The sequence below is a fragment of the Periophthalmus magnuspinnatus genome, chromosome 5 (assembly GCF_009829125.3).
Source record: "Periophthalmus magnuspinnatus isolate fPerMag1 chromosome 5, fPerMag1.2.pri, whole genome shotgun sequence".
Taxonomy (NCBI): Eukaryota; Metazoa; Chordata; class Actinopteri; order Gobiiformes; family Gobiidae; genus Periophthalmus; species Periophthalmus magnuspinnatus.
In genome coordinates this window covers 18,522,804-18,545,697 of record NC_047130.1, presented here as the reverse complement: position 1 = coordinate 18,545,697, position 22,894 = coordinate 18,522,804, and the positions used below count along the sequence as shown (strand labels likewise).

Sequence of the window (22,894 nt, the reverse complement as noted above, 5' to 3'; positions counted from 1 at the left end):
ACAATGGGCTTCTCACATGGATCATTAGTACAAAATGACCACTGTGTCTGGCTCAACAGGGACTCAGGCTGATGTCTGGACAGAGGCTCGTGTCTTTTCATGTGGCATTGACAGCTGTCTAAAGATAACACACAGCGCCGCAGATTATCAGACAGTTTTTTGTAGCAGTGTCTCTCAGGGCTGTAGTCTGAATCACAGAACACAGCAGAGGAACAAAGGGAAGCTCTGTCCTCCTTATCACAGGCTCAGGGTCAGGGGTCAGAGGTCAGCTGGGACCGCTCCTTTTCGGTCCTCCTTCGCATCGGTTGATCCAAGGACAGATTACCTCCTCACGCTTATTTCAAGTCCTCATGTGTGACCTTAAGACCACCTCAAATTGTCCTCGGCACTCTAGAGAAGTGTGTATGAGTTTTAAAGCCACAGTATGTAACCTTTTAGCCGAAAGATGACAGCATGTTATTATTCTGGTTATGTTGATAGCTCCGAAAAATGTGTCCCTACAGTGAGCAGACTTGCCTCTCTACAAACTTTACTTTTACCAGTTGTTGTTGTCTTTGGCTGTTATCTTCCACAATATGACATAAAACCCATTTATCTCAATACAGAGTCACATCCAGAAAGTTACATACTGTACCTTTAAGGGCATTATTACAATTCAAGTCTAATTCCTGATAGAAAACACGTTCACATGGATCTAAGGATGCATGTAAAGTAGGTGTACTGCTGTGATTTCCAGTCGTAAGGTTCAGTCCTCATGTATCTGAAACAGTTGGCACACTTGAATAACCAAGACTGCAGGTGAATTAATATAGTTTAAGGTTCTGAATGACCCAAAATTGACTCTTGTGCGTTTTTATCCATGTTATAATGTTGTTACCTCAGCAAAAATATACCTGAAGTTGTGTTTTGTTTCATTCACACATGTTTGAGTAACCCTTTATTATTAGTCTGTCTATATCTCCAAAGCTCAAAATGCTCAGTACCACCTTGTGATGTCATGAACTGTCAGTTTTCACGTTAAGAGCTATCTTTTAGCTTTTGTTACGTAAAGCTTGGCAATTCCAGAGCTGAACTTATCCAAATGATTTTAGTGAAGGTGTATGGAATTTAAAAACACGTTAGGGAACTTCCTGTATCACCACATGACATCACAAGGTGGAACAGAGTGTTTTCTGATTGAGAAAACTCAGCTGATAATGTGCAGGGTTTATGTGTTAAACATGTGTGAATGAAACATGAAATAGGTATGTCTGCGATGAGGAAATATTATAATCAGATCAGAAAACGGTGTAATATGGGCACTGTAAGGAGAGTAGGGTGAACAGTACTCATGTTACCACACCCTCCCAAACGTAGTAGCTAAGTGTGCAGCTTGTTACTGACTACAGACCCATGTTTACTCCATAAATGAATCCAAAAGCATGAGACACTTAATATTAGTCCACTCATCAACCGTGCTCCTGGTGTGCACGTGAGACCAGCCCAACGTGATGAGGACCACCACTGTGATCCCAGAGGTAGTTTACTTCAGCAGCATCTTCACAAGGTCTGTTGCTTTTGTTCTTGGGTTGATATGAACATTTCAGACCAAAGCACGTTCATCTATGGGACACAGAACCCGTCTCCTTCTTGAGCGATATGATGACTGGACATTCTCATGACGTTTATACTTGTGTATAATTGTTTGAACAGATGAACATGGCACCTTCAGGCATCTGGAAATTGCACCCAAGGATGAACCAGACATGTGCAAGTCAACAGTTCTCTTCCTGACATCTTGGTTGATTTCTTTTGACTTTCCCATGATGTTACACAAAGTGTTTCAGTTGTGCCTTCAAATGCATCCACATGTGTGTCTCTGATTAACTCAAATGTTGTCAATAAACCTATCAGAAGCTTCCAAAGACATGACATCATCATCTGGGTTTTTCCCAAATTGTTTAAAATTGTCTAAAAATTCCTTCTCTCATTATTTTGATATTAAAATAAAAATAATTTTGGTAATCCTAATTGACCTAAAACAGGAAAAGTTTAGCCTGATTTCATGTCAGACAGTGAGAAAAAAACATGTCTTTTTATGTAGTGTATGTAAACTTCTGGCTTCAGCTGTATTTTTAACCTGATCCATACATCAGATTATTTCACTCTCACAGACAAAAAGAGAAAAACAAGCGAAACTTAGACCATAATAATACAAATGATAAAAGTTGAAGCTGTGTGTTTGTTGTTCCCAGGTGGCTGACATAAAGCGGCTGAATAACCTCATACAGAAACAAGACTTGATCAAGATCCCGGTGCAGAAACACAGCTTTCTCACTGAGGTGCCCCCCACTCAGGATGCCACCCTCACCTGATGCCCTCCCACCCTCACCTGATGCCCTCCCAGCCTCACCTGAGGAGGGCTCTCCCACAGCGCCCACACATGTCCGGGAGCTCGCACACTTCCTCATGGAGCTGGACAATGACATGGAGAGACTGATCCAGAGCACTGAGCAGGAGGACGAGGAGCTGCTGGAGGTGTGGGACAGGCGGGAGCACAGGGGTCACAGGAGACAGAGGAGTCAGGGGGTCAAAGGTCAAGGGGCATCAACTGTTGGAATGCCGTTATCGCCATGTTGCTCGTAGGCATCGTACTACTGCTCTTCTACATCATCTACTTTAAAACTAGGCCCTCGGAGGGTGGTCCTGCAGTGCACCCTCTGGTCACTAATAGCTCAGGGCCAGCAGGGGGCTCTCAGGGGCCAGTTCAGGGGCCAGGCTAATGTACTATCAGTGTGTGAGAGACGGCCCCCAAATGTGAGCTCATGAGGGGACAGTTAAGTGCCAATTTTAGCCTGGAAGTGTCTGTGTCCATGTTTAATTCATATGTGTTGAGGAGAAACAGTAACAGTGCTGTTGTATAGACTCCTGTCGACCTGTGCCCTGTGTCACTGACCTGCATTAGCATTTTAATACAGAGGATTCAGCAGGTTTTCAGATCCTCTTTAAATTATCAAATGTTATTGTTGTTAGTGATGCACTGATCCAGCTTTTTCTGTTCCGATACTGATACTTTGGCTTTAAATAACTAAAATATAATGTTAAACAGGGTCTGAAAACTTCCTTTCTCCACTGTAAATTATGTAAGATTATGAGGACAGTAAAGTTACTCAGGGAATATTCGGGTCATGCCACTGCACCGTTCACATGCACAATACGGCGTATGTTTGCCTTATATGTACAACAATCTAATTTTTACATGTACAAAATCCATAATATTATCAGACTATGGTATTTAATTCATTAATAGTTGTGCACCAAGTATAAAAGTGTTTAAATGAAAAAACACACAAACCTTGCCTGGTAAATCCAGTTTTGTCACCACTCCCACCATCCTCAAGCCAGAGCCAAACACGAACATCTAATCAGATTTGTTTATTTGAGTGATGTATGTGAAACGAAGGAGCCCATTGGTCACCTATCATTTTGAACAAAATCATACTTCTAATTAAATTCTACTTTCTATTTACACAGAGTTAATGCTTCTCTCATTGATTCTGCAGATATTCGCAATCCACGAGGGCCTTTCGATGCCGCTTGCGGCTTTAATTATTAGGCCCGAGCCCCTACAGGGCGTAGGGCCTATTGCTTCCGCAACGCTGAGTGCATGCCGTAGGCATGGGTTTGCATATTTGTTGTTGCTAGCATGTCAGCGTCACTTTTTGAGCAGGAATTTGACCCCCTGAACATATTCAAAAACTCACCAAATTTTGCCCAAAATTCAGGTCTGGTAAAAAATTTATATTTTTATGTGGTGCATCATTGGGCATAAAAAAATGGCGCGACAGCGCCCCCTGCAAAAGTCAAAATACATTGCGTCAATGGGAGACGTCGACGTCAACTTTTTCATACAACCATGAAATTCGGTACACGCATTCTTCAAATGATGCCAAACAAAAAATATTATTATGGCCACGCCCTCGGACGCACCGGAAGTCGGCCATCTTGGATTGAAAATTCCAAAATGCCGAGTCAGCGTTTTCGCTGACCTCGCATTTTCGTCAACTCCTCTGAAGGCGCTTCACCGGCTGGGCTGAAAATCACTGTACATCATCTAGACAAGTGGGGCATCAAAAGTTATCCAATTCATGATGATCCCTGTTACCGTTTCCGTGCGGCGAAGCCGCAAAATTCCATCGGAATTTTTGCAATTTTCAAAAGTCAAAATTTGCTCTCGTTTGCGCATGCAAAGTCCGATTTTTGACAGAAATTAAATTGGCGTGATAGCGCCCCCTACAGAACATCTAATATATTTGTATGGAGGGCCGAAAATTTTGTTTTCCCAAATGTTACCAAATTTGACACAAAATTCCATTGGGTCATCCCAATCAATAAAGTCAATCAGACCTATGTCGTTTTATGCACCGTGTTGCCATGGCAATGTGCCAAACTGCCAATGTTACCTAATGGGAAAGCTCCCAATTTTTCCCATTCATGGGAAAAATATTAGTTTCATGGAATAATGTGAAATTTGGCACCATGACTCTTCATGTCTTCCTGATCAAAAAAGTCAATCAGACCCAAGTCATATTTTTCACTGGGTTGCCATGGCGATGCGCGAAAGCGCCCATGTTATCCTAATGGGAAAATTTTCAAAATTTCATGCATTTCAAAGTCTTATAACGACTTATTACCGTCAACGACGAACATAAAATTTGGCACAGTGATTCTTTAGGTTGTCCCCGTCAAAAAAGTCCAAGGGGGCCAAGTTTGTATTTTGCACGGTGTTGCTATGGCGATGCATGGAAAAACTCATGTTTTTGCATTTTGTGCATCAGCACTTCACATGTCTTTTCACTTGTTTGGTGCCAAACGGAGTCCAAAGCCCCAATAAAACAGAGCCAAGTGGCGCGTCAGCGCCACCCACAGGGAGTGCCAGGTCGGCCGAGTGCGACTTTAATTTTTATTTGCTTTTTGGTGTTTAATTGTGTATTAATCTTAATTTTATTCATCTTTTTAATGACCGGGAAACTTGATCAACAGCGTTAGTTAAATTTAGCTCAGATATTCTTTAGTCTCTTTGTGCTAAATAATGATCGTGTATGAGGATGAGGTGTTAGTGTGTATGTAGTATTTGTTGGGGTCATTTTTAGTTATTGTGTGATATTTAATCATTGTCTGTTGCAGATTTGCACTTTTATTTATTTTCCCGCTTTTTATGACCTGGCGCAAAGCATCATTTTTCGTTGCCACATCAACATTAGTCTATGGAATTTATGTACGTTTATATTTATAAATTTGTGATTGCATCAATACACTGCCTTCAAAATTGTACTAACCTTTTATAATAATTACACAAATGCAATGATTTATAAATGTTGGTCTAGAGTTATTGACATTTTTATAATACTTGTGCTAACGGCTATGTGCTAACATCACTGCCTTTACTAGCTAAGCTCAATGTTTCTATTATTACTATTTTATTACAATTGAAATAAGCTGTAAATATCTTTCTTGCTGCTTTCAACAGCAATTCACATTGAGTATGATCTGTTTCAGTGTGATGCATCTGATCCACATGGGGCAGGCTGGTGTTCAGATGGGACAGGCCTGCTGGGAGCTGTTCTGTCTGCAGCACGGCATTCAACCTGATGGACAGATGCCCAGTGAAAAGATGAGGAGAGGAGGAGGAGACAACTCTTTCAACACCTTTTTCAGTGAAACAGGAGCAGGAAAACATATGCCCAGAACCATGTTTGTGGGCCAACTGTAACAGGTAAAGTTATATTTTAAAGCAGTTTTTAAAGTGAGTTCTTGGTACTTAAATTGTTAATAAAATGGCTACTACCATTTCACATCTAATGTATTTTTAGATGAGGTGTGTACTGGATCCTACCATCAGCTGTTCCATCCTGAACAACTCATCACTGGAGGAAGATGCTGCTAAAGACTTAACATAACTCTGCTCGTGGATATTGCACAGCTGGAGCAGAAATCATTGATCTTGTATTGGATAGGACTCAAACACTGGTGGGTGCATTTTTATTCTTTTTATGTTATGGTCATTCCATATGGTTATGTTCAGTGTATGATGTTCTATCACCTGTCTGTCTTTAGGTCGGTGCACCAGAAGTCCAAGCTGCAGTTCTCCATCCACCCTTCTTCACAACTGTCCACTGCTGTGGTGGAGTCCTCCATCCTGACCACCCACTCACTCTGGAGCATTCAGACTGTGTCCTCATGGTCAACCTAAACCAGTTTGATCATGAGTCACACTGTGTCCTCCATCACAGCTTCTCTTCTCTTTGATGGTGCTCTCAATGTGGATCTCACCGAGTGTCAGACCAGCTTAGTGCCATATCCTCGGATTCATTCCCCTTTGGCCACCTATGCCCCAGTCATCTCTGCTGAGGAGGCTGAAATAACCAACGCCTTCATTGAGCCTTCCAACCAGATGGTCAAATGTGACCTTCGCTACAGCGAGTCCGTGGCCTGCTGCCTGCTTTACTGCGGGGATGTGGATGCCAAAGATGTCAACGCTGCTATCGCCTCCATTAACACCAAGCACACTATCCAGTTCACAAACTGGTGTCCCACAGGTTTCAAAGTGGGCATCAACTACCAGCGGCCCCACTGTGGCCCCTGGAGGAGATGTGGCTGAGTGTTGAGAGCCGTGTGCATGATGAGCGGCACCACTCTGTCCACTGGTATGTTGGAGAAGGGAAGGAGGGAGAGTTCTCTGAGGCCAGAGAGGACATGGCCTGTAAAGTAAGATTATGAGGTAGTGGATCCTGATTCTGTGGAGGGAGAAGGAGAGGAGGTTGGGGAGGAATATTAACTTGTTTTAAATTGTTGAAAACAATACAATGTTCTGTTTTTTATTTGTTAGAAAAGTTTTATATAGATCTTAAAGTTCATTGAGGTTTCTTGTTCATACCACTTTTATCAGGTTTAGGAGTGTTACGTGATATATAAATAACAAACATGGCATTTGTTCAATAAACCACTTTTATGAACTAAAGGCGTAGTGTTAGCAGGTGTCTGCTTTCTATATAATAGAATAATGCTAAGTGCATAAACGATGAGAAAAGTTTTACTGTGAATCATAAACTGTATATAGGTCATTATTTTAATAGATCCATGATATAGATACTTATTGTAGCTATGATTTCAGAAATCCCGTGCATCACACCAAGAGCGGCCTTACAGCGCCCTTTAGTGGTTTATACTGGGCAGGACAAAGAGGCAGGAGCTTCAGAAAATGCTCTGACTGGAGAGAGGAACATTATTTGAGTCTCGCTCCACCGCGATGTTTTGAGGCCATCTGAACTGGTCTATCTTTACACCCTTACTCTGGAATACATACAGTATTTTAAGTTATTTTGCTTTTTGTGCTCAGGTGTTACTTTTTTCCTTTTAAATTTTGTGCTAGTTTTTGTTTCATGTGGATAGGTCCAATAATTACAGAGAGATTAACCATAAACCAAGTCAAAAAATCTGCAATCTGACAGTTACACAGTGAATTGTACCATAGAGCACATTTGGTTCATTAAAACACTCTAGACTCCTACAGTTTAAAACTGAGCTGGAGGACAGCTGAGAATTCTGTGGTAGATTTTTTTTTTTGCTTGTTGATTGATTGCCAATTGATTGCAAAATACTGATAAAAATATTCCCTACAATAAAATGCACTACGCAAAATGAATGTATTTAACAATTGTATCTAGTGATGGTGGTTAAAATCTAAACTAGACCAGTGAACATTTTTAAAGTATTTTTGAGCAATAAAAACAACAGTGATTAAATCTATGCAAAATGCCTAGCCGAAAAGTTACACAGTTCACCTTTAAATGTCCATCCTGGTCCTGGTGGTGTGTACACAGAAGGATAAAATCAGCCTCCAGACATTTTGAGCTTGGACAATCTGCTCCTTATAAGGAACAGATCAGGTCTTATGTAATCTCCATCTTTTTCCATTGTTTCAACACCTTTCGTCAGAGAAATACCGCGGCCTTATGAGGTAAAACTGATGCGCTGGTCTGAATAAGCGATGATGACTGGTTCAGGCATCTGTTTTATCTCTCAAGTATGTGTAATTTTCTTCAGTTACTTTTGTCCGAGGGGAGGACTGACAGTGGGCCTGTAGTGGTGTCACCTGGTTGTTCTTATGCAGAGAAGTGTTGGGAAGAATACTTTGATTTTACTTACAGAATAGACCAACAGAATCAGACATGCACTCACCAGAGAAAAATATTTTTTCCTATTATATGGTGTCCTTTGCTTTGTTTAAGAAGCTTAAACAAAACATTTAACTTACAATTGAAACCAGAGGTTTACATACACTATATAAAAAGACACATATGTAAACTGTCACTGTCTGACATGAAATCAGACTGAACTTTTCTTATTTTAGGTCAATCAGAATTACCAAAATTATTTCTATTTGCTAAATGCCAGAATAATGATTGAAGGATTTTTAAAGACAATTTTTCATTACTTTCTTTGAAGTCATAAGTTTACATACATTTCATTAGTATTTGGTGCCATTTCCTTTAAACTGTATGACTTTGGTCAAATATTTTGGATATTCTTGCACAAGATTCTTACAATAGTTGGTGGGAATTTTGGCCTAATCCTCTTGACAGAACTGGTGTAACTGAGCCAAGTTTGTTGCCTTGCTCACACATGCCTCTTCAGGTCTGCACATACATTTTCAATAGGACTGAGCTCAGGGCTTTGTGATGGTCACTCCAAAACAGTGACTTTGTTATCCTTAAGCCACTTTGTAACCAGTCTGACAGTATGCTTTGGGTTATTGTCCATTTGGAAAACCCATTTGCATCCAAGCTTTAACTTTCTGGCTGATGTCTTGAGATATTGCTTCATTATTTCCTCATAATGTTCTTTCCTCATGATGCCATCGATTTTGTGAAAGCACCAGTCCCTCCTACAGTAAAACAACCACACAACATGATGTCCTCAGGCTTGCAAGCTCCCCCCTTTTTCCTCCAAACGTAGCGATATTCATTATGGCCAAACAGTTCAATTTTAGTTTTATCAGACCACAGGACATGTCTCCAAAAATAAGGTCTTTGTCCCTGTGTGAAACTGTAATCTATCTTTTTATGTTTCTTTTGGAGTAATGGCTTCTTCCTGCAGCCCATGTTGGTACAATAGTCATTTCACTGTGGATAATGACACACTCCTCAGCAGCATCTTCACAAGATATTTTGCTTTTGTTCTTGGGTTAATCTGCACGTTTCAGATCAAAGCACGTTCATCTCTGGGACACAGAGCCCGTCTCCTTCCTGAGCCGTATGATGGCTCTTCCCGCGGTGTTTATGTTTATGTATAATTGTGGCAGAAAAAAAACAGGTGACAGAAAAGTTACACAGTGCACCTTTACATACATAACTTTCGCACCACTGGCTTTGGTTTTTGAATCTTTGCTGAAGTTGGTTCTGGAGTCAAAAAGTCAAAACAGTAAAGTAGTCTGTATAAGAGAGAAGAAACAAATTGTGCATGTAGGAAACTTTTATTTTGAAAACCAGAGAAAGCAGGAAAAGGACTTTTATTTTGTCTGCCTGGGACCTCCCCTCTGTATTTCCTACAAAACAATGATTGTCATATTTTTTGCGTAACTTCTGCATATTATTCTGTAAAAATTAAATTCTCAAACTCTCAACAGGTCTGCCCTCCTTTCCTTGGGCGTGCTACTGTTTGCCATTAGCGCTAGCCTCTACATTCTTCAAAACAACCATGTGGAGAGCAAAGCATCATGGGAAAAAGGTATATTATTTTCATTGTAAGAAGATTTGCAGATAACTAAAACATAGTTGATATTTTAGGCAGCTGACCAGAAACAAATTGAAATAGAGAAACTTAGCTACAACTTTGAAGAACATTTCTGTCATCGATCACTACAAAAATGCTGTCAACATATGGCAAAAACATGGCAACAAAACAATTTGAACAACATCCTTTCAAAAATAATAAGCCTGTTTCAAAAAGCAGGTTCAACTCAAACTCTGAATATGTTAAGCTCAAACCTGATCTGATGCAGCTCTCTGATTAGTTAATTCACTTCCTTAATTGAAGCTATTGATATTGTGATTGGTTGGATAGCTAACGTATGTGCTATCTACAAAAATATATTACTGACGCTTATTTATCCATTTACAATTTTGAGCCATTGCAAGATAGGGCCAAAAATACAAACACTAGCCACAGGGGGCAGTAAAGGAACAAAGAACTGGTTTTAGTAACTGCTTGGTAATTTTGTGAATGAATAAAAAACCTGAACTAGCGCTTATTTCTTACATTAAATTTTTACCATTACAAAATAAAAACAGTTTGATGATTGAGAGACATGCTTTGAACAGAGCATTTTACTTAAGGGATTTGCCATTGTCAGATAGGGCCAAAGCCTTCTACAGCAATATTTCAGTCAGACTAAAATCTCTTCAAACGTGACAGAATTCAAATTTATAAAAAAACAAAAAAAAAACAGCTGCGTCTTCTTTAGTTGTAAGCTGAACACTTATATTTCAGAGTTAGTTAAAACCCACTTTGCAAAATAGAGCCATTCTTCCAAAACACAAACTCATTAAAGAGGAGGTATTTTACTTCTATGGGGTATTAACTGCTAACAAATAAAATATTTAGAATGTGTTCAGACAAATTTACATAAATGTTGGATCGCAGTGTGACTCTGAAGTGCTGTATGTTTGCAAGTTTTCTCCCCGACAAAACCCACAATGTCGATGAAACAGTCTGCACTGACAAAGACGCCTACGAAGGTTTGAACTTTGAGAGAGTTTAAACAAGAGAGAAATGTGAGAAAATGTTAATGCCTGTGTGAGAAAAGTGTATAAAGTGTGTGGTGAGGGGTTTTACAGCTGCAAAACATATAGGATAATTGTAAAAATAAAGCTGACTACTTCGCAGATTTCACCTATTGCGGGTTATTTTTAGAACGTAACCCTCCCGATAAACAAGGGACCACTGTACTCTTTCACTTTGAACTCCCTGTAATTTTAAATAAAAATACCCCCTCTTTAAAGTATTATTAAAATTACCTCATTGAAATTCAAATTTGACCCAAAAATAACCTCATTTTTGAGCTGTTATCCTGATACCGCTACACACCTCCTACACCTCCGCAGCTGGAGGAGGCTCTGTGCAAATTACACAAATAAAAGCCAAGATTTTCATTTTAAACTCACGAAAAATAACATCATGAAATCACAGCAATAAATGAACTGGTGTCTTCAAATGGGAGTTCAACAATTTTCAAGTTTTCTCAAATCGATCCTGAATCAAACCATAGAATGTAAAAATAAAAAATACTCCAAAGAGGACGTTTTAACACTGCTGATGAAAAAGGCAATAATTAGGTTCTCTGGATTAAGTTGATTCATAGTAAATAAAAAAATGTTGCCAGAGTGATTTTAATGGTGCTGTTTGTTGTATATTTGTATTATTTAAAGTTTGTGCTGTGTGTAAATGTGGGAAAAATACGTTTTAAAAAGGCAACTTGGGACCATGGTAATTAAACTGCGCACTATGCAACGATTCTTCTTCCTGTGTCTCCATGGGGATGTTATCTATTTGCCTAGAATGTTCCAGAGGATAGCATTAGACTTATTTACTTCCACCGAGACCAATAATTGGTGCTGCCCAGCCAAGTTATAGATCAGATCTGTGGAAAGGGGGAGCCCACTCATATAAAGAATGCATACTTTTCAAGGTATTTCTTAGCAATAAAATAAATCTTGAATAACTGCAATGTGGTATAATATCATACTGTGGAACATTCCAAACCAGGTAGTAAAATTTCCATGAAGACAAGAAGGTGATGAACCTTCCGGTAGAAAAGTAACGAAGTGCAGCTATTAAAGTTTAAAAAGTGCCATTATATTATCCTTTATGCAAATCTGTTTTTGTTGTGGATTGAAAAGCTGTTAATAAAACCTGATTAAACAAAGTCAATTTGTACATCTGTATTTCACTATTAATACTTTGCAGCTGATGTCATCAACACTCCTCAGGTTGGGGGGGTGACACTAACTGGAGGCACTGCTCTGTCTGAAGCTCTGTTACTCCGTTAATCTGACCAGAAAGATCTGACTTAGTGGAACTACAACAGGTGAGTTCATTTGTGCTGTTAAACAAGTCTCTCCAAATCTCACAAGCTAGATAGCTCAAATCTTATCATCATGTTGAGTGTGCATTGTGTCACTACGGTAACTCCTGAAAATTCCATAGACCTACATGCAGTGCTCCCTCCCAGCATGATGTCACTGCAAAGTATCAATTCAAAGGAAAATGGTCAGAATATGGTATCTCTATAGAATTTGAGAAAGTTGCAGTTTTACTTTACTTTTAATTTTCTTTTTCTTGTGTGGATTGTAGTTGCTTAAGTTGAGGACATTTTTAAATGTTTGGATTCATTCTTCATAAAAGTGCCTCGTTCACTGTAGCAGTATGTTTTTCTTCACAATCTCTTTCTTCAGCAAATTCAACATAAAATTTTGAAAAACTAAAATATTAAAATGCAGGTGCAATTTTGGCAGGACAAAAAACATTACAGCTTAATTATGACCAACTCAAAAGGCTTCAGATCAGCAGGTTTTCTCAGTGGCTCTGGGTCAAATTTTGAAATATTTTGTTGTAAATTTTGTTGAAAAAAAAAAAAAAAAAGGCCAAATGAAAGTGTGAGTAAGTGAGTATTTTTCAAGACATAATGGAAAACACTCTGTTCCACCTTGTGATGTCATGTGGTAATACAGGAGGTGCTCGACTGTGTTTTTAAACTCCACACACCTTCACTAGAATCATTTGGATAATTTCAGTCCTGGAATTGCCCATCTCTACTGAACAAAAGGTAAAAGGAGCTGTTAACTTAAAAACTGCCACGTCATGACATCACAATGTGGAACAGAGCATTTTGAGCTGAGGAGATGTAGACAGACTAATAATAAAGGGTTACTCAAACATGTGTGAATGAAACAAAACACATATCCAGGTATGTTTTGAGGAGTTAATAACATTATAACATGGCTTAAACCTCACAAGACTCTATTTTGCGAAAGACAGGACCTTTAATGAAGTTAATATTTATTAATTTGTCCAACTTTCCATTGTGAGCACAACAGATCCACTGTCTGCTGCTCTCTGCTGGCATCTCCACTACACTACATGATGTCCAAAGTTTTATTTTAGTTGGATTGGTTTTGGAGGTTGTAAAATGAGTAATGCTGGCAGGATGGGAAGTTTGAAATGATTAAAAAAAAATTCTTTTGGAAAATATATAATCTTCAAATATTGCCCCAAAGCCAAAGAAAAACACTATAATGTGGCATGAATTCAAAGCACCAACAGCAAATCTTCATTTAAATCAGCTGTGTCTCTGTCGACCCACTGCATGTAAAATTCAAAATGGCCATTATTTCCTGTGTCCCTTCCTCAAACGTCAACAGAAGTCTTCACCTCTGAAAAGGCTTCCGCACTTTTTTCCTCCTCCTCTGCGGCTGCTTCCCAGTGTCTGCCCAGTTCTCACCCGACTCCGAGCGCTGATTTCCGGGCATGAAGAAGCTTGAGGGTCCCGGCGGTGGAGGGGGGAAGGTGGGTCCCGGCCCTGATGTGGTACCAGGGCCCGGAGGGGGGTGGGGAGCAGAGGGGAAAAAGGCGCCATTGGCAGACATGTCAGTAGGGGGCGCTGCTCCCTTAAAGATGCGGTTAAAGAAGTCCTGGAGGTCGGCCGGGTTTGTGGGGCCTGGGGGATGCTCGGAGGGTGCTCTGAAAAACAAGCTCAAAGTTAAAGAGTCTGTAGCCGATTTCTTTCCATGTATTTGAGCTAAATTTGTTTTGTCCCAGTATAGATATATAAGCAGCTCTTGAGGTCAAAATAAATCCACTGTTGTTGTTAGCGTTACAGTGATGGTAAACTCCGCTATAGTCTCTGAAAGTTGTGAAAAGCGCTTATAAACTCATTGCTGTGAATAATTAAGCTGTTCAGACGCATAAGGTTAATGAGTAATAACTTTTAACATGAACTTTAAGAAAGTCAAAATCAGGTACAGTGCCTTTACACACATTTTAAAGACGATGTTATGCTGCTTTTCATATGAAACTATAACATACATAACATAATTTTACATTTTGTTAATTGTAAATTGCAATATTGATCTGAAACTACCTAGTTATAGAAACAGGATCACTGACTTCAGAACTAAGAAGCTATTTTACCACAGCAAACAGTACATTTTTATAGTTATGGTTATAGTTTACGGTACAGAGCAGTGGCCAGAGATGGGGTGTAGGTGAAAATGGACATTTTCTGAGCATTAAAGCTTCTAAGGCAGGACAATACAGGATCACTCAAAAGTGCATGAATCAAAAAATAACATTGTTAGTGAACAGGCAACGCTGTTAATGTATTTTATTTGGATTATAAAAAGAAGATGGGATGGAATGGTGTTGGGGCATGGGGGTAACTGTGTGCATTTGACATAGTAAGGCACTGTTCTCTTCTGCCAATGCGTACTTGTTACATACTTGTTTTAAGAGAGATTTGGGTCAGATGTTCGAGGGTTCACACCTTTTCAGTCGATATCTTTAGTCTACCAACAATTATAGTTGACTAGAGCCAGACTAATAAAGTAAGAACTGAAGAAGCGGCTTAGATGAGCAGTGAAAGGTCTTCACCCCTACATCTTTTTGTCCAGCTGACAGATTTGAATTTTCTTTTACTGTCGATCATACCTCGACGACTGAGGGAGCCAAAATGTAATCATGTACAGACCTGTGCCGTGTGGAGCTGGCGTTCTTGGCTCCAAACGAGATGTGGTACGGCACACGGTGAGTGTCAGGAGAGATGCTGATCCTCTGACAGCCCGCCCACTCTGAAACCAGGACAAACAGAAGCAATTAGGCCTGTCACAATAATTACTAAACAGACTTATCGTTCAGGATATGATGGATGGATTGGAGGTTAATATTTTTCTGCACAACAATAAGAACTAAGCTGTTGAGGGTTGAACAAATTAGTCCTATGACCCATTATTGATACATACAAATTATGAAAGTGTTCCAGTGTGCTTTTTATTTATTGCAGTTTGTTTATTTTCTATTTTATGATTTTAATAAAAGTGGCCGCACGATCTACTAAAATTTGAATTAATTAAAATAAAGACTACCCAATTATTTTTAATGTAGAACACTTCAGTTTGTGGTGTTGTTTTAATACTAACCATTTCTCAAAATTAGCATTAGCGTTAGCAATAAGACACAAAAATCTCTCCTTCTAAACATGGGAGTGAAGTATTTGTGTAGTTTTTAACACATTTTCAGTGACATCCACCCACAGCTCTGTCCACTGCCTGATCTTTAAATATTTATTCATTTTAGCGTGACTCAGCAAAAACCTCAGATATAATTGAACAGGACATAGTGACGCTAACAGTGAAGTTGCCGGGGGCTGTTGTGCACAGAGCCTATTCCACTTTTGTGTCAATAATTTACTTTCCATATTATCGTTTCTCATCTCATTAATCAGCAATATATGGCAAAACATCTTATCATGACAGCTCTACAAGAGATTTTACACATTGATCATTAATAAACTGTTAGTAGTAGCAATGCTATGCGGAAGTCAAAGTTAAACTCATAAGTTCATGTACCTGTAATGTCGTAGACCTTGCCATCCATACAGGCAAAGTACGTGATGCGAAGGCCCAGCATGCTTGACTCCGCCCACAAGTCCCCCTCCTCGGCGCTATGGCAACGGTTACACTCGGCACAAAAACGCGCTTCAGACGGCTCACGGTCCATTTCAAAACGCCTGAACAGACAATATAATGTACCATTTACATTTTACCACTTAAATCTGAAAAAAGTTCAAATTTTTTGTTGCTGGGTTTAAAATTCCCTGCTGGAACAATCAAGTAACTAATCAACTTGAGTCCTGGTTTAAAGTTCTGATTATTTGTTTCTGCTTTTGGTCCTGCTTTTGGTCCTGCTTTTGGTCCTGCTTTTGGTCCTGCTTTTGGTCCTGCTTTTGGTCCTGCTTTTGGTCCTGCATTTTTATGCTGATGACACAGTTATTTACTGTTATGGATCATCGCTTGCTCAGGTCATTGAATCCCTACAGAAAGCTTTTGTTGCTCTTCAACACTCACTTATTCAGCTAAAACTAGTTCTTAATGCTGACAAGACTAAGCTAATGTTGTTTTCAAACTCTAAGAAGGTCCCTGAGCCTATTCCAGTGGTGTCCACCCTTGAAGGAAATGTCATAGAGGTGGTTCATGAATATAAATACCTTGGTGTCTGGATTGATGACTCCCTCCACCACATAGAAAAACTTGTAAAGAAACTGAGACTTAAACTTGGTTTTTACTTCCGTAATAAACAGTGTTTTTCTTTTGCAGTAAAAAGGCGTCTTGTCACTGCAACCTTTTTATCTGTGCTGGATTATGGTGACATTCTGTATATGAATGCTTCTTCTTCATGTCTTCTAATGTTGGACACAATGTATCATGCTTCCCTGAGGTTTATTACCAACTGCAGATCTATGACCCATCACTGTGACTTGTACTTAAGAGTAGAATGGCCCTCTCTGACCACTAGAAGGCAGGAACATTGGTACACTTTTATTTACAAAGCCATATTGCTGCCTCCTTATATTTGTACTTTGATCACAAGGAAAAATAGTGGCTCTTACTCCTTGCGATCAAATGATCAGTTGTTGCTGTCTGTTCCTTTTGCCCGCACAGAGCTGGGGAAGAAAGCCTTTGTTCACTCTGCACCTTTTACTTGGAACTTGCTGCAGAAAGACTGGAAACTGACTGAACTGTTGTCCTTAAATGTTTTTAAAACTAAACTCAAAGCCTTACAGACTGCCTCGATTATGTGCAACTGTTTTTCATGACCTATGCAATTTTAACATTGTTTGTTTGTATGTACTTGTTTTTGTAATGTGCTGCCTCTTGGCCAGGACTCCCTTGAAAAAGAGGTTTTTAATCTCAATGGGACCTTCCTGGTTAAATAAAGGTTAAATAAAAAATAAAATTGGTCCTGGTTTTAGTCCTGGTTTTGGTTCTGGATTTTGAGTCCTGTTTTTAGTCTGCTGTACATGATGAAAGACAAATATTTAAAATGTAACAGAACTATAATCAGTGGGAATATGATAACAGACGTACTTGTGTTTCCCTTCACATTTGGTGCACATCATGGTGTTCATGGCTTCTTTCAGGTCATCCTGGAGTTTGGTTAGAAACTCGTTCATCGACTTCGAGAGCTCAGACGCCGCCATCCTCTTCCTGTGTGGAAATAAAATACACAAGGCATAATCACCTAAAAAATAAAATAAAAGCAGACAATAGGATATGGTGGAAATACTGTAGAAGGCAGGCATGGAAAAAATGTGTTAAAATACATTTTGATTATTCTTTTGACAGGACAATTATTTCATATGTTCTGAGCGGTTTGTCCCATACTCACAGCTCGTACTCCCTCCTGGTCTCGGGGTTACTGACGATGTCCCAGGCGGCGCGCAGCACTTTGAATGCCTCTCCAGCTCGAGGGTGTTTGTTTTTGTCTGGATGAACCTGTAAAAACAAGCCTCAGATTCAACTGCAGAATGCTGCATTTATCATTATATCTATCTATCTATCTATCTATCTATATATGATGTATACAGGTATGATATATACATACATATATATATATATGCATACATATATATATATATACACACATATACATATATACATTTTATATATACATATATACATTTTATATATATATATATATATATATATATATATATATATATATATATATATATATATATATATATATATATATATATATATATATATATATGGCACAACACAACTATCAGACTATCAGAACAATTCAAATACGAATATAATTATAGATATATAAAATGTATAATAATAATAATAAAAAGGAATGACATTGTTAATTTTCAAAAAACACTTTGTATCAGTGTTTTCAATGGACACATTTATTTTGATGGAATAAATATATAAAACACTTGCTATTGATCAAATTCATTCAACTTTAGTTTTGCATATTTAGGAAGAATGTAGCAACACAAATGACTAATAATTGAAATATTCAAAGGTAATCTGCTTTTGCAAATGAACTTGTTTTTGCACTTGTAATTAGACTCCACAAAATGAGTCATGAGCCAAACAGATGCAAATACACCCCCTTCTTATGTGATTTCAAAAGGAGCCTTTCTAAATCGTGATAACGTTCATAGCTTTAATGAACTGTGAAATAAATATATAAACATAAATGCATAAACATAAACAACTGATGTACATTCTGAATTCAAGTAATTTTAACAAATTAAATTAATATCAATATTCCCTTTTAGTGTCTCACCTGCACAGCCAGCTGCCTATAGGCCTTCTTGAGCTCTGCCTCTGTGGCATGCACCTCAACCCCGAGCACCGAGAACGGGTCCAGCTCCTCCTCCGGGACATCGGCCAGAGCCAGCAGCCGCTCCAGCTCCTGTCCCGGTGCCGCTCTGACCCCCTGACCCCCGGGAGACTCAGGGCTACAGGGGGCACATCGCCTCCTAAAACAGCCCCTCACTTTGTCCAATAACCCCACCAATTTCTGCCAAAACCTTGATTCTTGAATATATGTCCAAAATCGCTTCCCTCTCTCTCCTCCTATTCGTCCCAACACTCCTTTTACCCAAAGAAATGCGAGAAATGCCAGTGCACAGAAAAGCTTACAGCAAGATAAGGCAGAAGACATTGTGAATTTTCCAAACGTAACCATTTTATCTTTAAAGTTCGAAGCGTGACTTTTAGTCCAATTGAACAGCCTCGTCGCATCCGCCTTCATCCCAGGAACATCTGAGATTTTAACAATAAGTTTTTGTCCAAAGTTGTACAGTCTTACTCCCCCAGCTTCCACGCCCACACCACAGTTATGAGTTAAAGTTACTATAATTTCTATCATCATATGGACGCAAGAGATACACCATAAGCTAACAGATCCGGATAGCATTTCTTTAAAAGACGAAAATAATTGGTTGCCAGTCCGTCGTCGGCCTCGGTTTTGTTGATGATGATGATGGTTGCGTCTTCGGGCTTGTTTATGTCTAGGTACGCTGCTGCCTTTGGGGACATAGGCAGAAGCTGACTCTGAAATTGACCCGCTGCTTCTAACTTTGCCTTTTCTCCCTGCATTCCTCCAACCGCTCTCTCCGTTCATCTCCTTCTGATCTTCTTCGTCTTGCATATTTTCAACATCAGGGTCTAGTTCATCTGAGATTTCCTCTGTAACTTCCTCGGCATCGTCTCTGGACTCGTAAAATCCAGATTCGCCAATGCCAGAATCATGAGGGCTGGACGGAGTTTGGTTGTCCTGTGATAATTCGTCATCTTCATTTTCATGATCTAAACTTTGACCCATAGATGTATCCCAATTACTGTCACTAATCGTCTCCTCGAGTTCCACTAACCCATCCAACTCCTTCTCATCGCCTTCTGCCGCCATCTTTGAACAGCTTATTAAAAAAATTTAAAGTCAATCTTGATTTCTTGAAGTCATTTTAGTCTGTACAGCATTCATGCCAGACTGTTGAGGTGATACGTTTCTAGGGCCACTGGCGTCCAGCCCAAGTTCACCACCATCTTAGCAGCGGTTTCCAGGAGTCGAGAGCTTGAGATGTCACATTGTTTTCTACACCTGAAAAAAAAAATTAAAATTCATTTGAAGAGTATTTTTATGCTATATGTAAACTGGCAGTGAGTTTCATTATATAATATAATTACTTTGACCTGTGCACATTAAAGCTAAGATTAATTAATACAGCAAGATTTGTGTTGTAATTTTGACAGGAAAAGGCTAGACACTTGGTACCGATTTAAATAAACCAAATTATTAAAAATATGATATAATGGAAAGTGTGTAGTTACTTTGCCCTTATATTGGTTCCGATACAGAGAAAAAAAACATTCTAAAATTATTCGGGAAAAGTGTAATTTTATTCTTCTTTTTAAATACTTGTTCATATGAGTATCTAGTTTCCATATTAATTTTAGTATTGATAAGTTATCAGCAGGGTATAATTTTGACAACTCTAACCTAAAAGTAATAATGCATTAATAATACAATGATAGTACATTCATAGTAGGCTAATTTTACATCACCAGTACATCAATCAGTTAAGTTCAGACTCACAATGCAACAGCTCCAGCAAAATAAAAACAGAAAACCCTTCTGTGATCTAAAATGATTGTAAAATGTTTCAAATAGAGCTACAACTGCTGCTGCCCGCTTTTACTGCTCTGTGTTATAACGCAATACCTTTGCAGTGAAACGAAAGTGTTCTCACTTTACCACGTAGAAAGTAAAACAAGTCAACACGGTGCCAATTTATCTTATAACTTTGTAAATATAGTGTAGAACGAGCCTTAACCAATCTACTGGTATGACAGTAATCTTACAATAGAGTTTTACAATGAATATTAAAAATGAATTGGTTTGGTTTGTAAGGACATACAGAGCACATAGCAGGATAAGGTTTGAAGATTAACGACACTGCGATATTATATGTTAAATATTAAACTTTTTAGTATTTGTGCAGGCTATAATCTTTGAAATAAAAACTATATGATTTGTACAAAGTGCTGAAAATAATATTTTTTTACGAGGAAGTTAGCACTACATGTCCAGCGACCACGTTCAATCATTTTTACATTAGTAATCAAGCTACAAAAACGCCAACTACAGGACTTTTCATATGCATACAGTCACTTTGATATTCATTAGACAGTTGGTTGAATTTCCCTAAACATATCCAAAGATTATATTTGAATTGCTAATGTTAGCTCACTCACAAGCCTGTCTCTGCACTGCCAAGTATGATTTCACAGTAGTCTAAATTTAGCATGCTTTTCCACAGTTACCAACGTTTAAAAGGCAGTAAATCAAAAGTAAAACGACTTCTTTAACGGCGATCATAATGCTGTGAAGGTAATAATAAAACCTATGTCGTTAATATTATTTTTTTCAAATTTTCCAAACAAGTTGCTAACCATGAAGCTAAGTTAGCAGTGAGCAGGGTTGAGCTAATATAAACGCCTTCCTGTAATGTTTGACAAGTTAAATTAGAGCTTTTATTGAACAGCTAACGACAACAACAAGAATGCAGGTTGTATTTCATTTGCATATGAAAAATCCAAATAATCGTGTACCTTTTGGTGCATTTGTGCGCTAGTTTGTGAAGTGTCCGTGTTGTTTATTTTAGCCTCTTCTGTTACTTCCGGCCAAACTCTTCTTCTACGGTGCAGAGTTTGAGGTTGACCAAGAAGCAAAAAGAAAAAGCGCCATCGACTGGGCCTCTAGTGTATGTCCAAAACAGAGAATTAAAGAGTGGGTTCACAACACCAAAATTGGGACTAAACTGAGACTAAAGTTTAAATTAAAACCAGGACTAAACCAACCATGGTGAAGTTGGTTGGATACTGGACATTCTACAGCTATTGAGATATTGGCTTTTCGGGTTCTTTAGCATTTTTACAGTATATTTTAGTTTGTTTGTTTTTTCCTCAATAGCTTTTGGGACATTTGACTCAGTACACCCCAAACCACTTAAGAATGTTCGTTCTAAATTATTACTATGAGGTTCTGCCATTTATATTTGAGTTTAAAAGCTTTTAGGAGTTTTTAAGGATTTTTTACAGGAAAATTTAGCATTTTTCTTCAATAGCTTTTAGTCTATTTGACCTGGTGACATCAAACCATGTCAAAATCTTACTACTACATCTTAATATTTATTTTATTTTATTATTATTATTATTTGTTTTTTATTTTTTGGTGTTTGCAGAATGTGCAGTACACTACCAACTTCACCACAGTACGAAACTAAGACTAGAACAAAACAAAACCAAATTGTATCAGGACTAAAGGAACAAAGGCGTGCAAGTGTAAACTAATGTCCTAACTGTACAGAAAATTAACTGATCAATATGAATATTTTTGAATATTGTGAATTTGAATGTTCAAAATATAAGAAATTAAGACATGAAGATTATGATTGAAAGAAAGGTCTAAATAAATAATAATAATAATAATAATAATAATAATAATAATAATAATAATAATAATAACAATAATAACAATAATAATAATAATAATAATAATAATAATAATAATAATAATAATAATAATAATGTAATTTTGAGTGTAGTCCAATTAGGAGACAGATATGTGTGTAAACCTCTATTTTATTATCTTAAAGTCTGAATTGAATTGAAAAAACAGCAACATTCAAATACATTACACTGAATACTCTCATTCAAATGGTCAGGGAGAATGATGAATTAGTTATGTTTACATTAGTCCAAATAAATAAGGTACAATTCTCATGTAGTCTGCAGTTTGCAGTTCTGACTGTTCCTGTGCTGTAGTAATTTGCTTTGTATTTGCCTGTAGACCTATATATAGAACACCTGTAATAAACATAAACCTACACAGGAGCAGCAGCAGGTCTCAGCGTCTGCTTCATGCAGGAGTATAACTGTCATGGGAATAATAATACAACAACAGTAAATCGTTCCCAGTCTGACTATTTGATTGTTTGGTTAACTTTCAAGAACATTAAATATGTACCATATCATGGTGTGGTATAGTATGCTTTTATTTGTACAGGAACAGTGTGCCACAACACAGTAAGACAAAAGTCACAGGAGAGATGTTGCCGCCAGGTTATAGCATAAATAACTTACACCTGTGGCCCCTGGGCAGGTTGGTGTGAAAACAGGACATGCAGATTAAATGTTTATAGATGAACTGACCACAAATAAATAAAACAAATATTACTAAGGGTCACATTATTCAATTAATATTCTAAAAACAACGT

At 38.2% G+C, this 22,894-nt stretch overlaps 1 protein-coding gene and 2 pseudogenes across 1 annotated transcript; 2 read left to right on the top strand and 1 right to left on the bottom strand.

The window, feature by feature from the left end:
• The first annotated feature begins 1,490 nt into the window (after positions 1–1,490).
• On the top strand, positions 1,491–2,762 carry LOC117371541 (lysM and putative peptidoglycan-binding domain-containing protein 4-like; annotated as a pseudogene).
• Positions 2,763–5,557: 2,795 nt separating this feature from the next.
• Positions 5,558–6,923, top strand: LOC117370781 (tubulin alpha-1B chain-like; annotated as a pseudogene).
• A 2,572-nt stretch (positions 6,924–9,495) lies between these two features.
• Positions 9,496–21,319, bottom strand: dnajc14 (DnaJ (Hsp40) homolog, subfamily C, member 14). Its single transcript, XM_033967027.2, has 7 exons — positions 21,228–21,319; positions 18,397–19,716; positions 17,482–17,588; positions 17,181–17,300; positions 15,663–15,823; positions 14,786–14,885; positions 9,496–13,779 (listed from the first exon to the last, which is right to left on the bottom strand). The coding sequence occupies exons 2-7, from the start codon at positions 19,522–19,524 to the stop codon at positions 13,467–13,469; spliced, it is 1,929 nt and encodes a 642-aa protein (XP_033822918.1). The 5' UTR covers positions 19,525–19,716; positions 21,228–21,319; the 3' UTR covers positions 9,496–13,466.
• Between the last annotated feature and the right edge of the window lie 1,575 nt (positions 21,320–22,894).

What these genes read in the sequence shown, in the direction of transcription:
- dnajc14 (XM_033967027.2), bottom strand. Translation starts at nt 19,524, where the DNA reads ATGGCGGCAGAAGGCGATGAGAAGGAGTTGGATGGGTTAGTGGAACTC. An exon ending in ACCAGGAGGGAGTACGAGCT is followed by an intron (nt 17,301 to 17,481) that starts GTGAGTATGGGA and finishes ATTTCCACACAG; the next exon opens with GAAGAGGATGGCGGCGTCTG. An exon ending in CAAGGTCTACGACATTACAG is followed by an intron (nt 14,886 to 15,662) that starts GTACATGAACTT and finishes TCCTGGTTTCAG; the next exon opens with AGTGGGCGGGCTGTCAGAGG.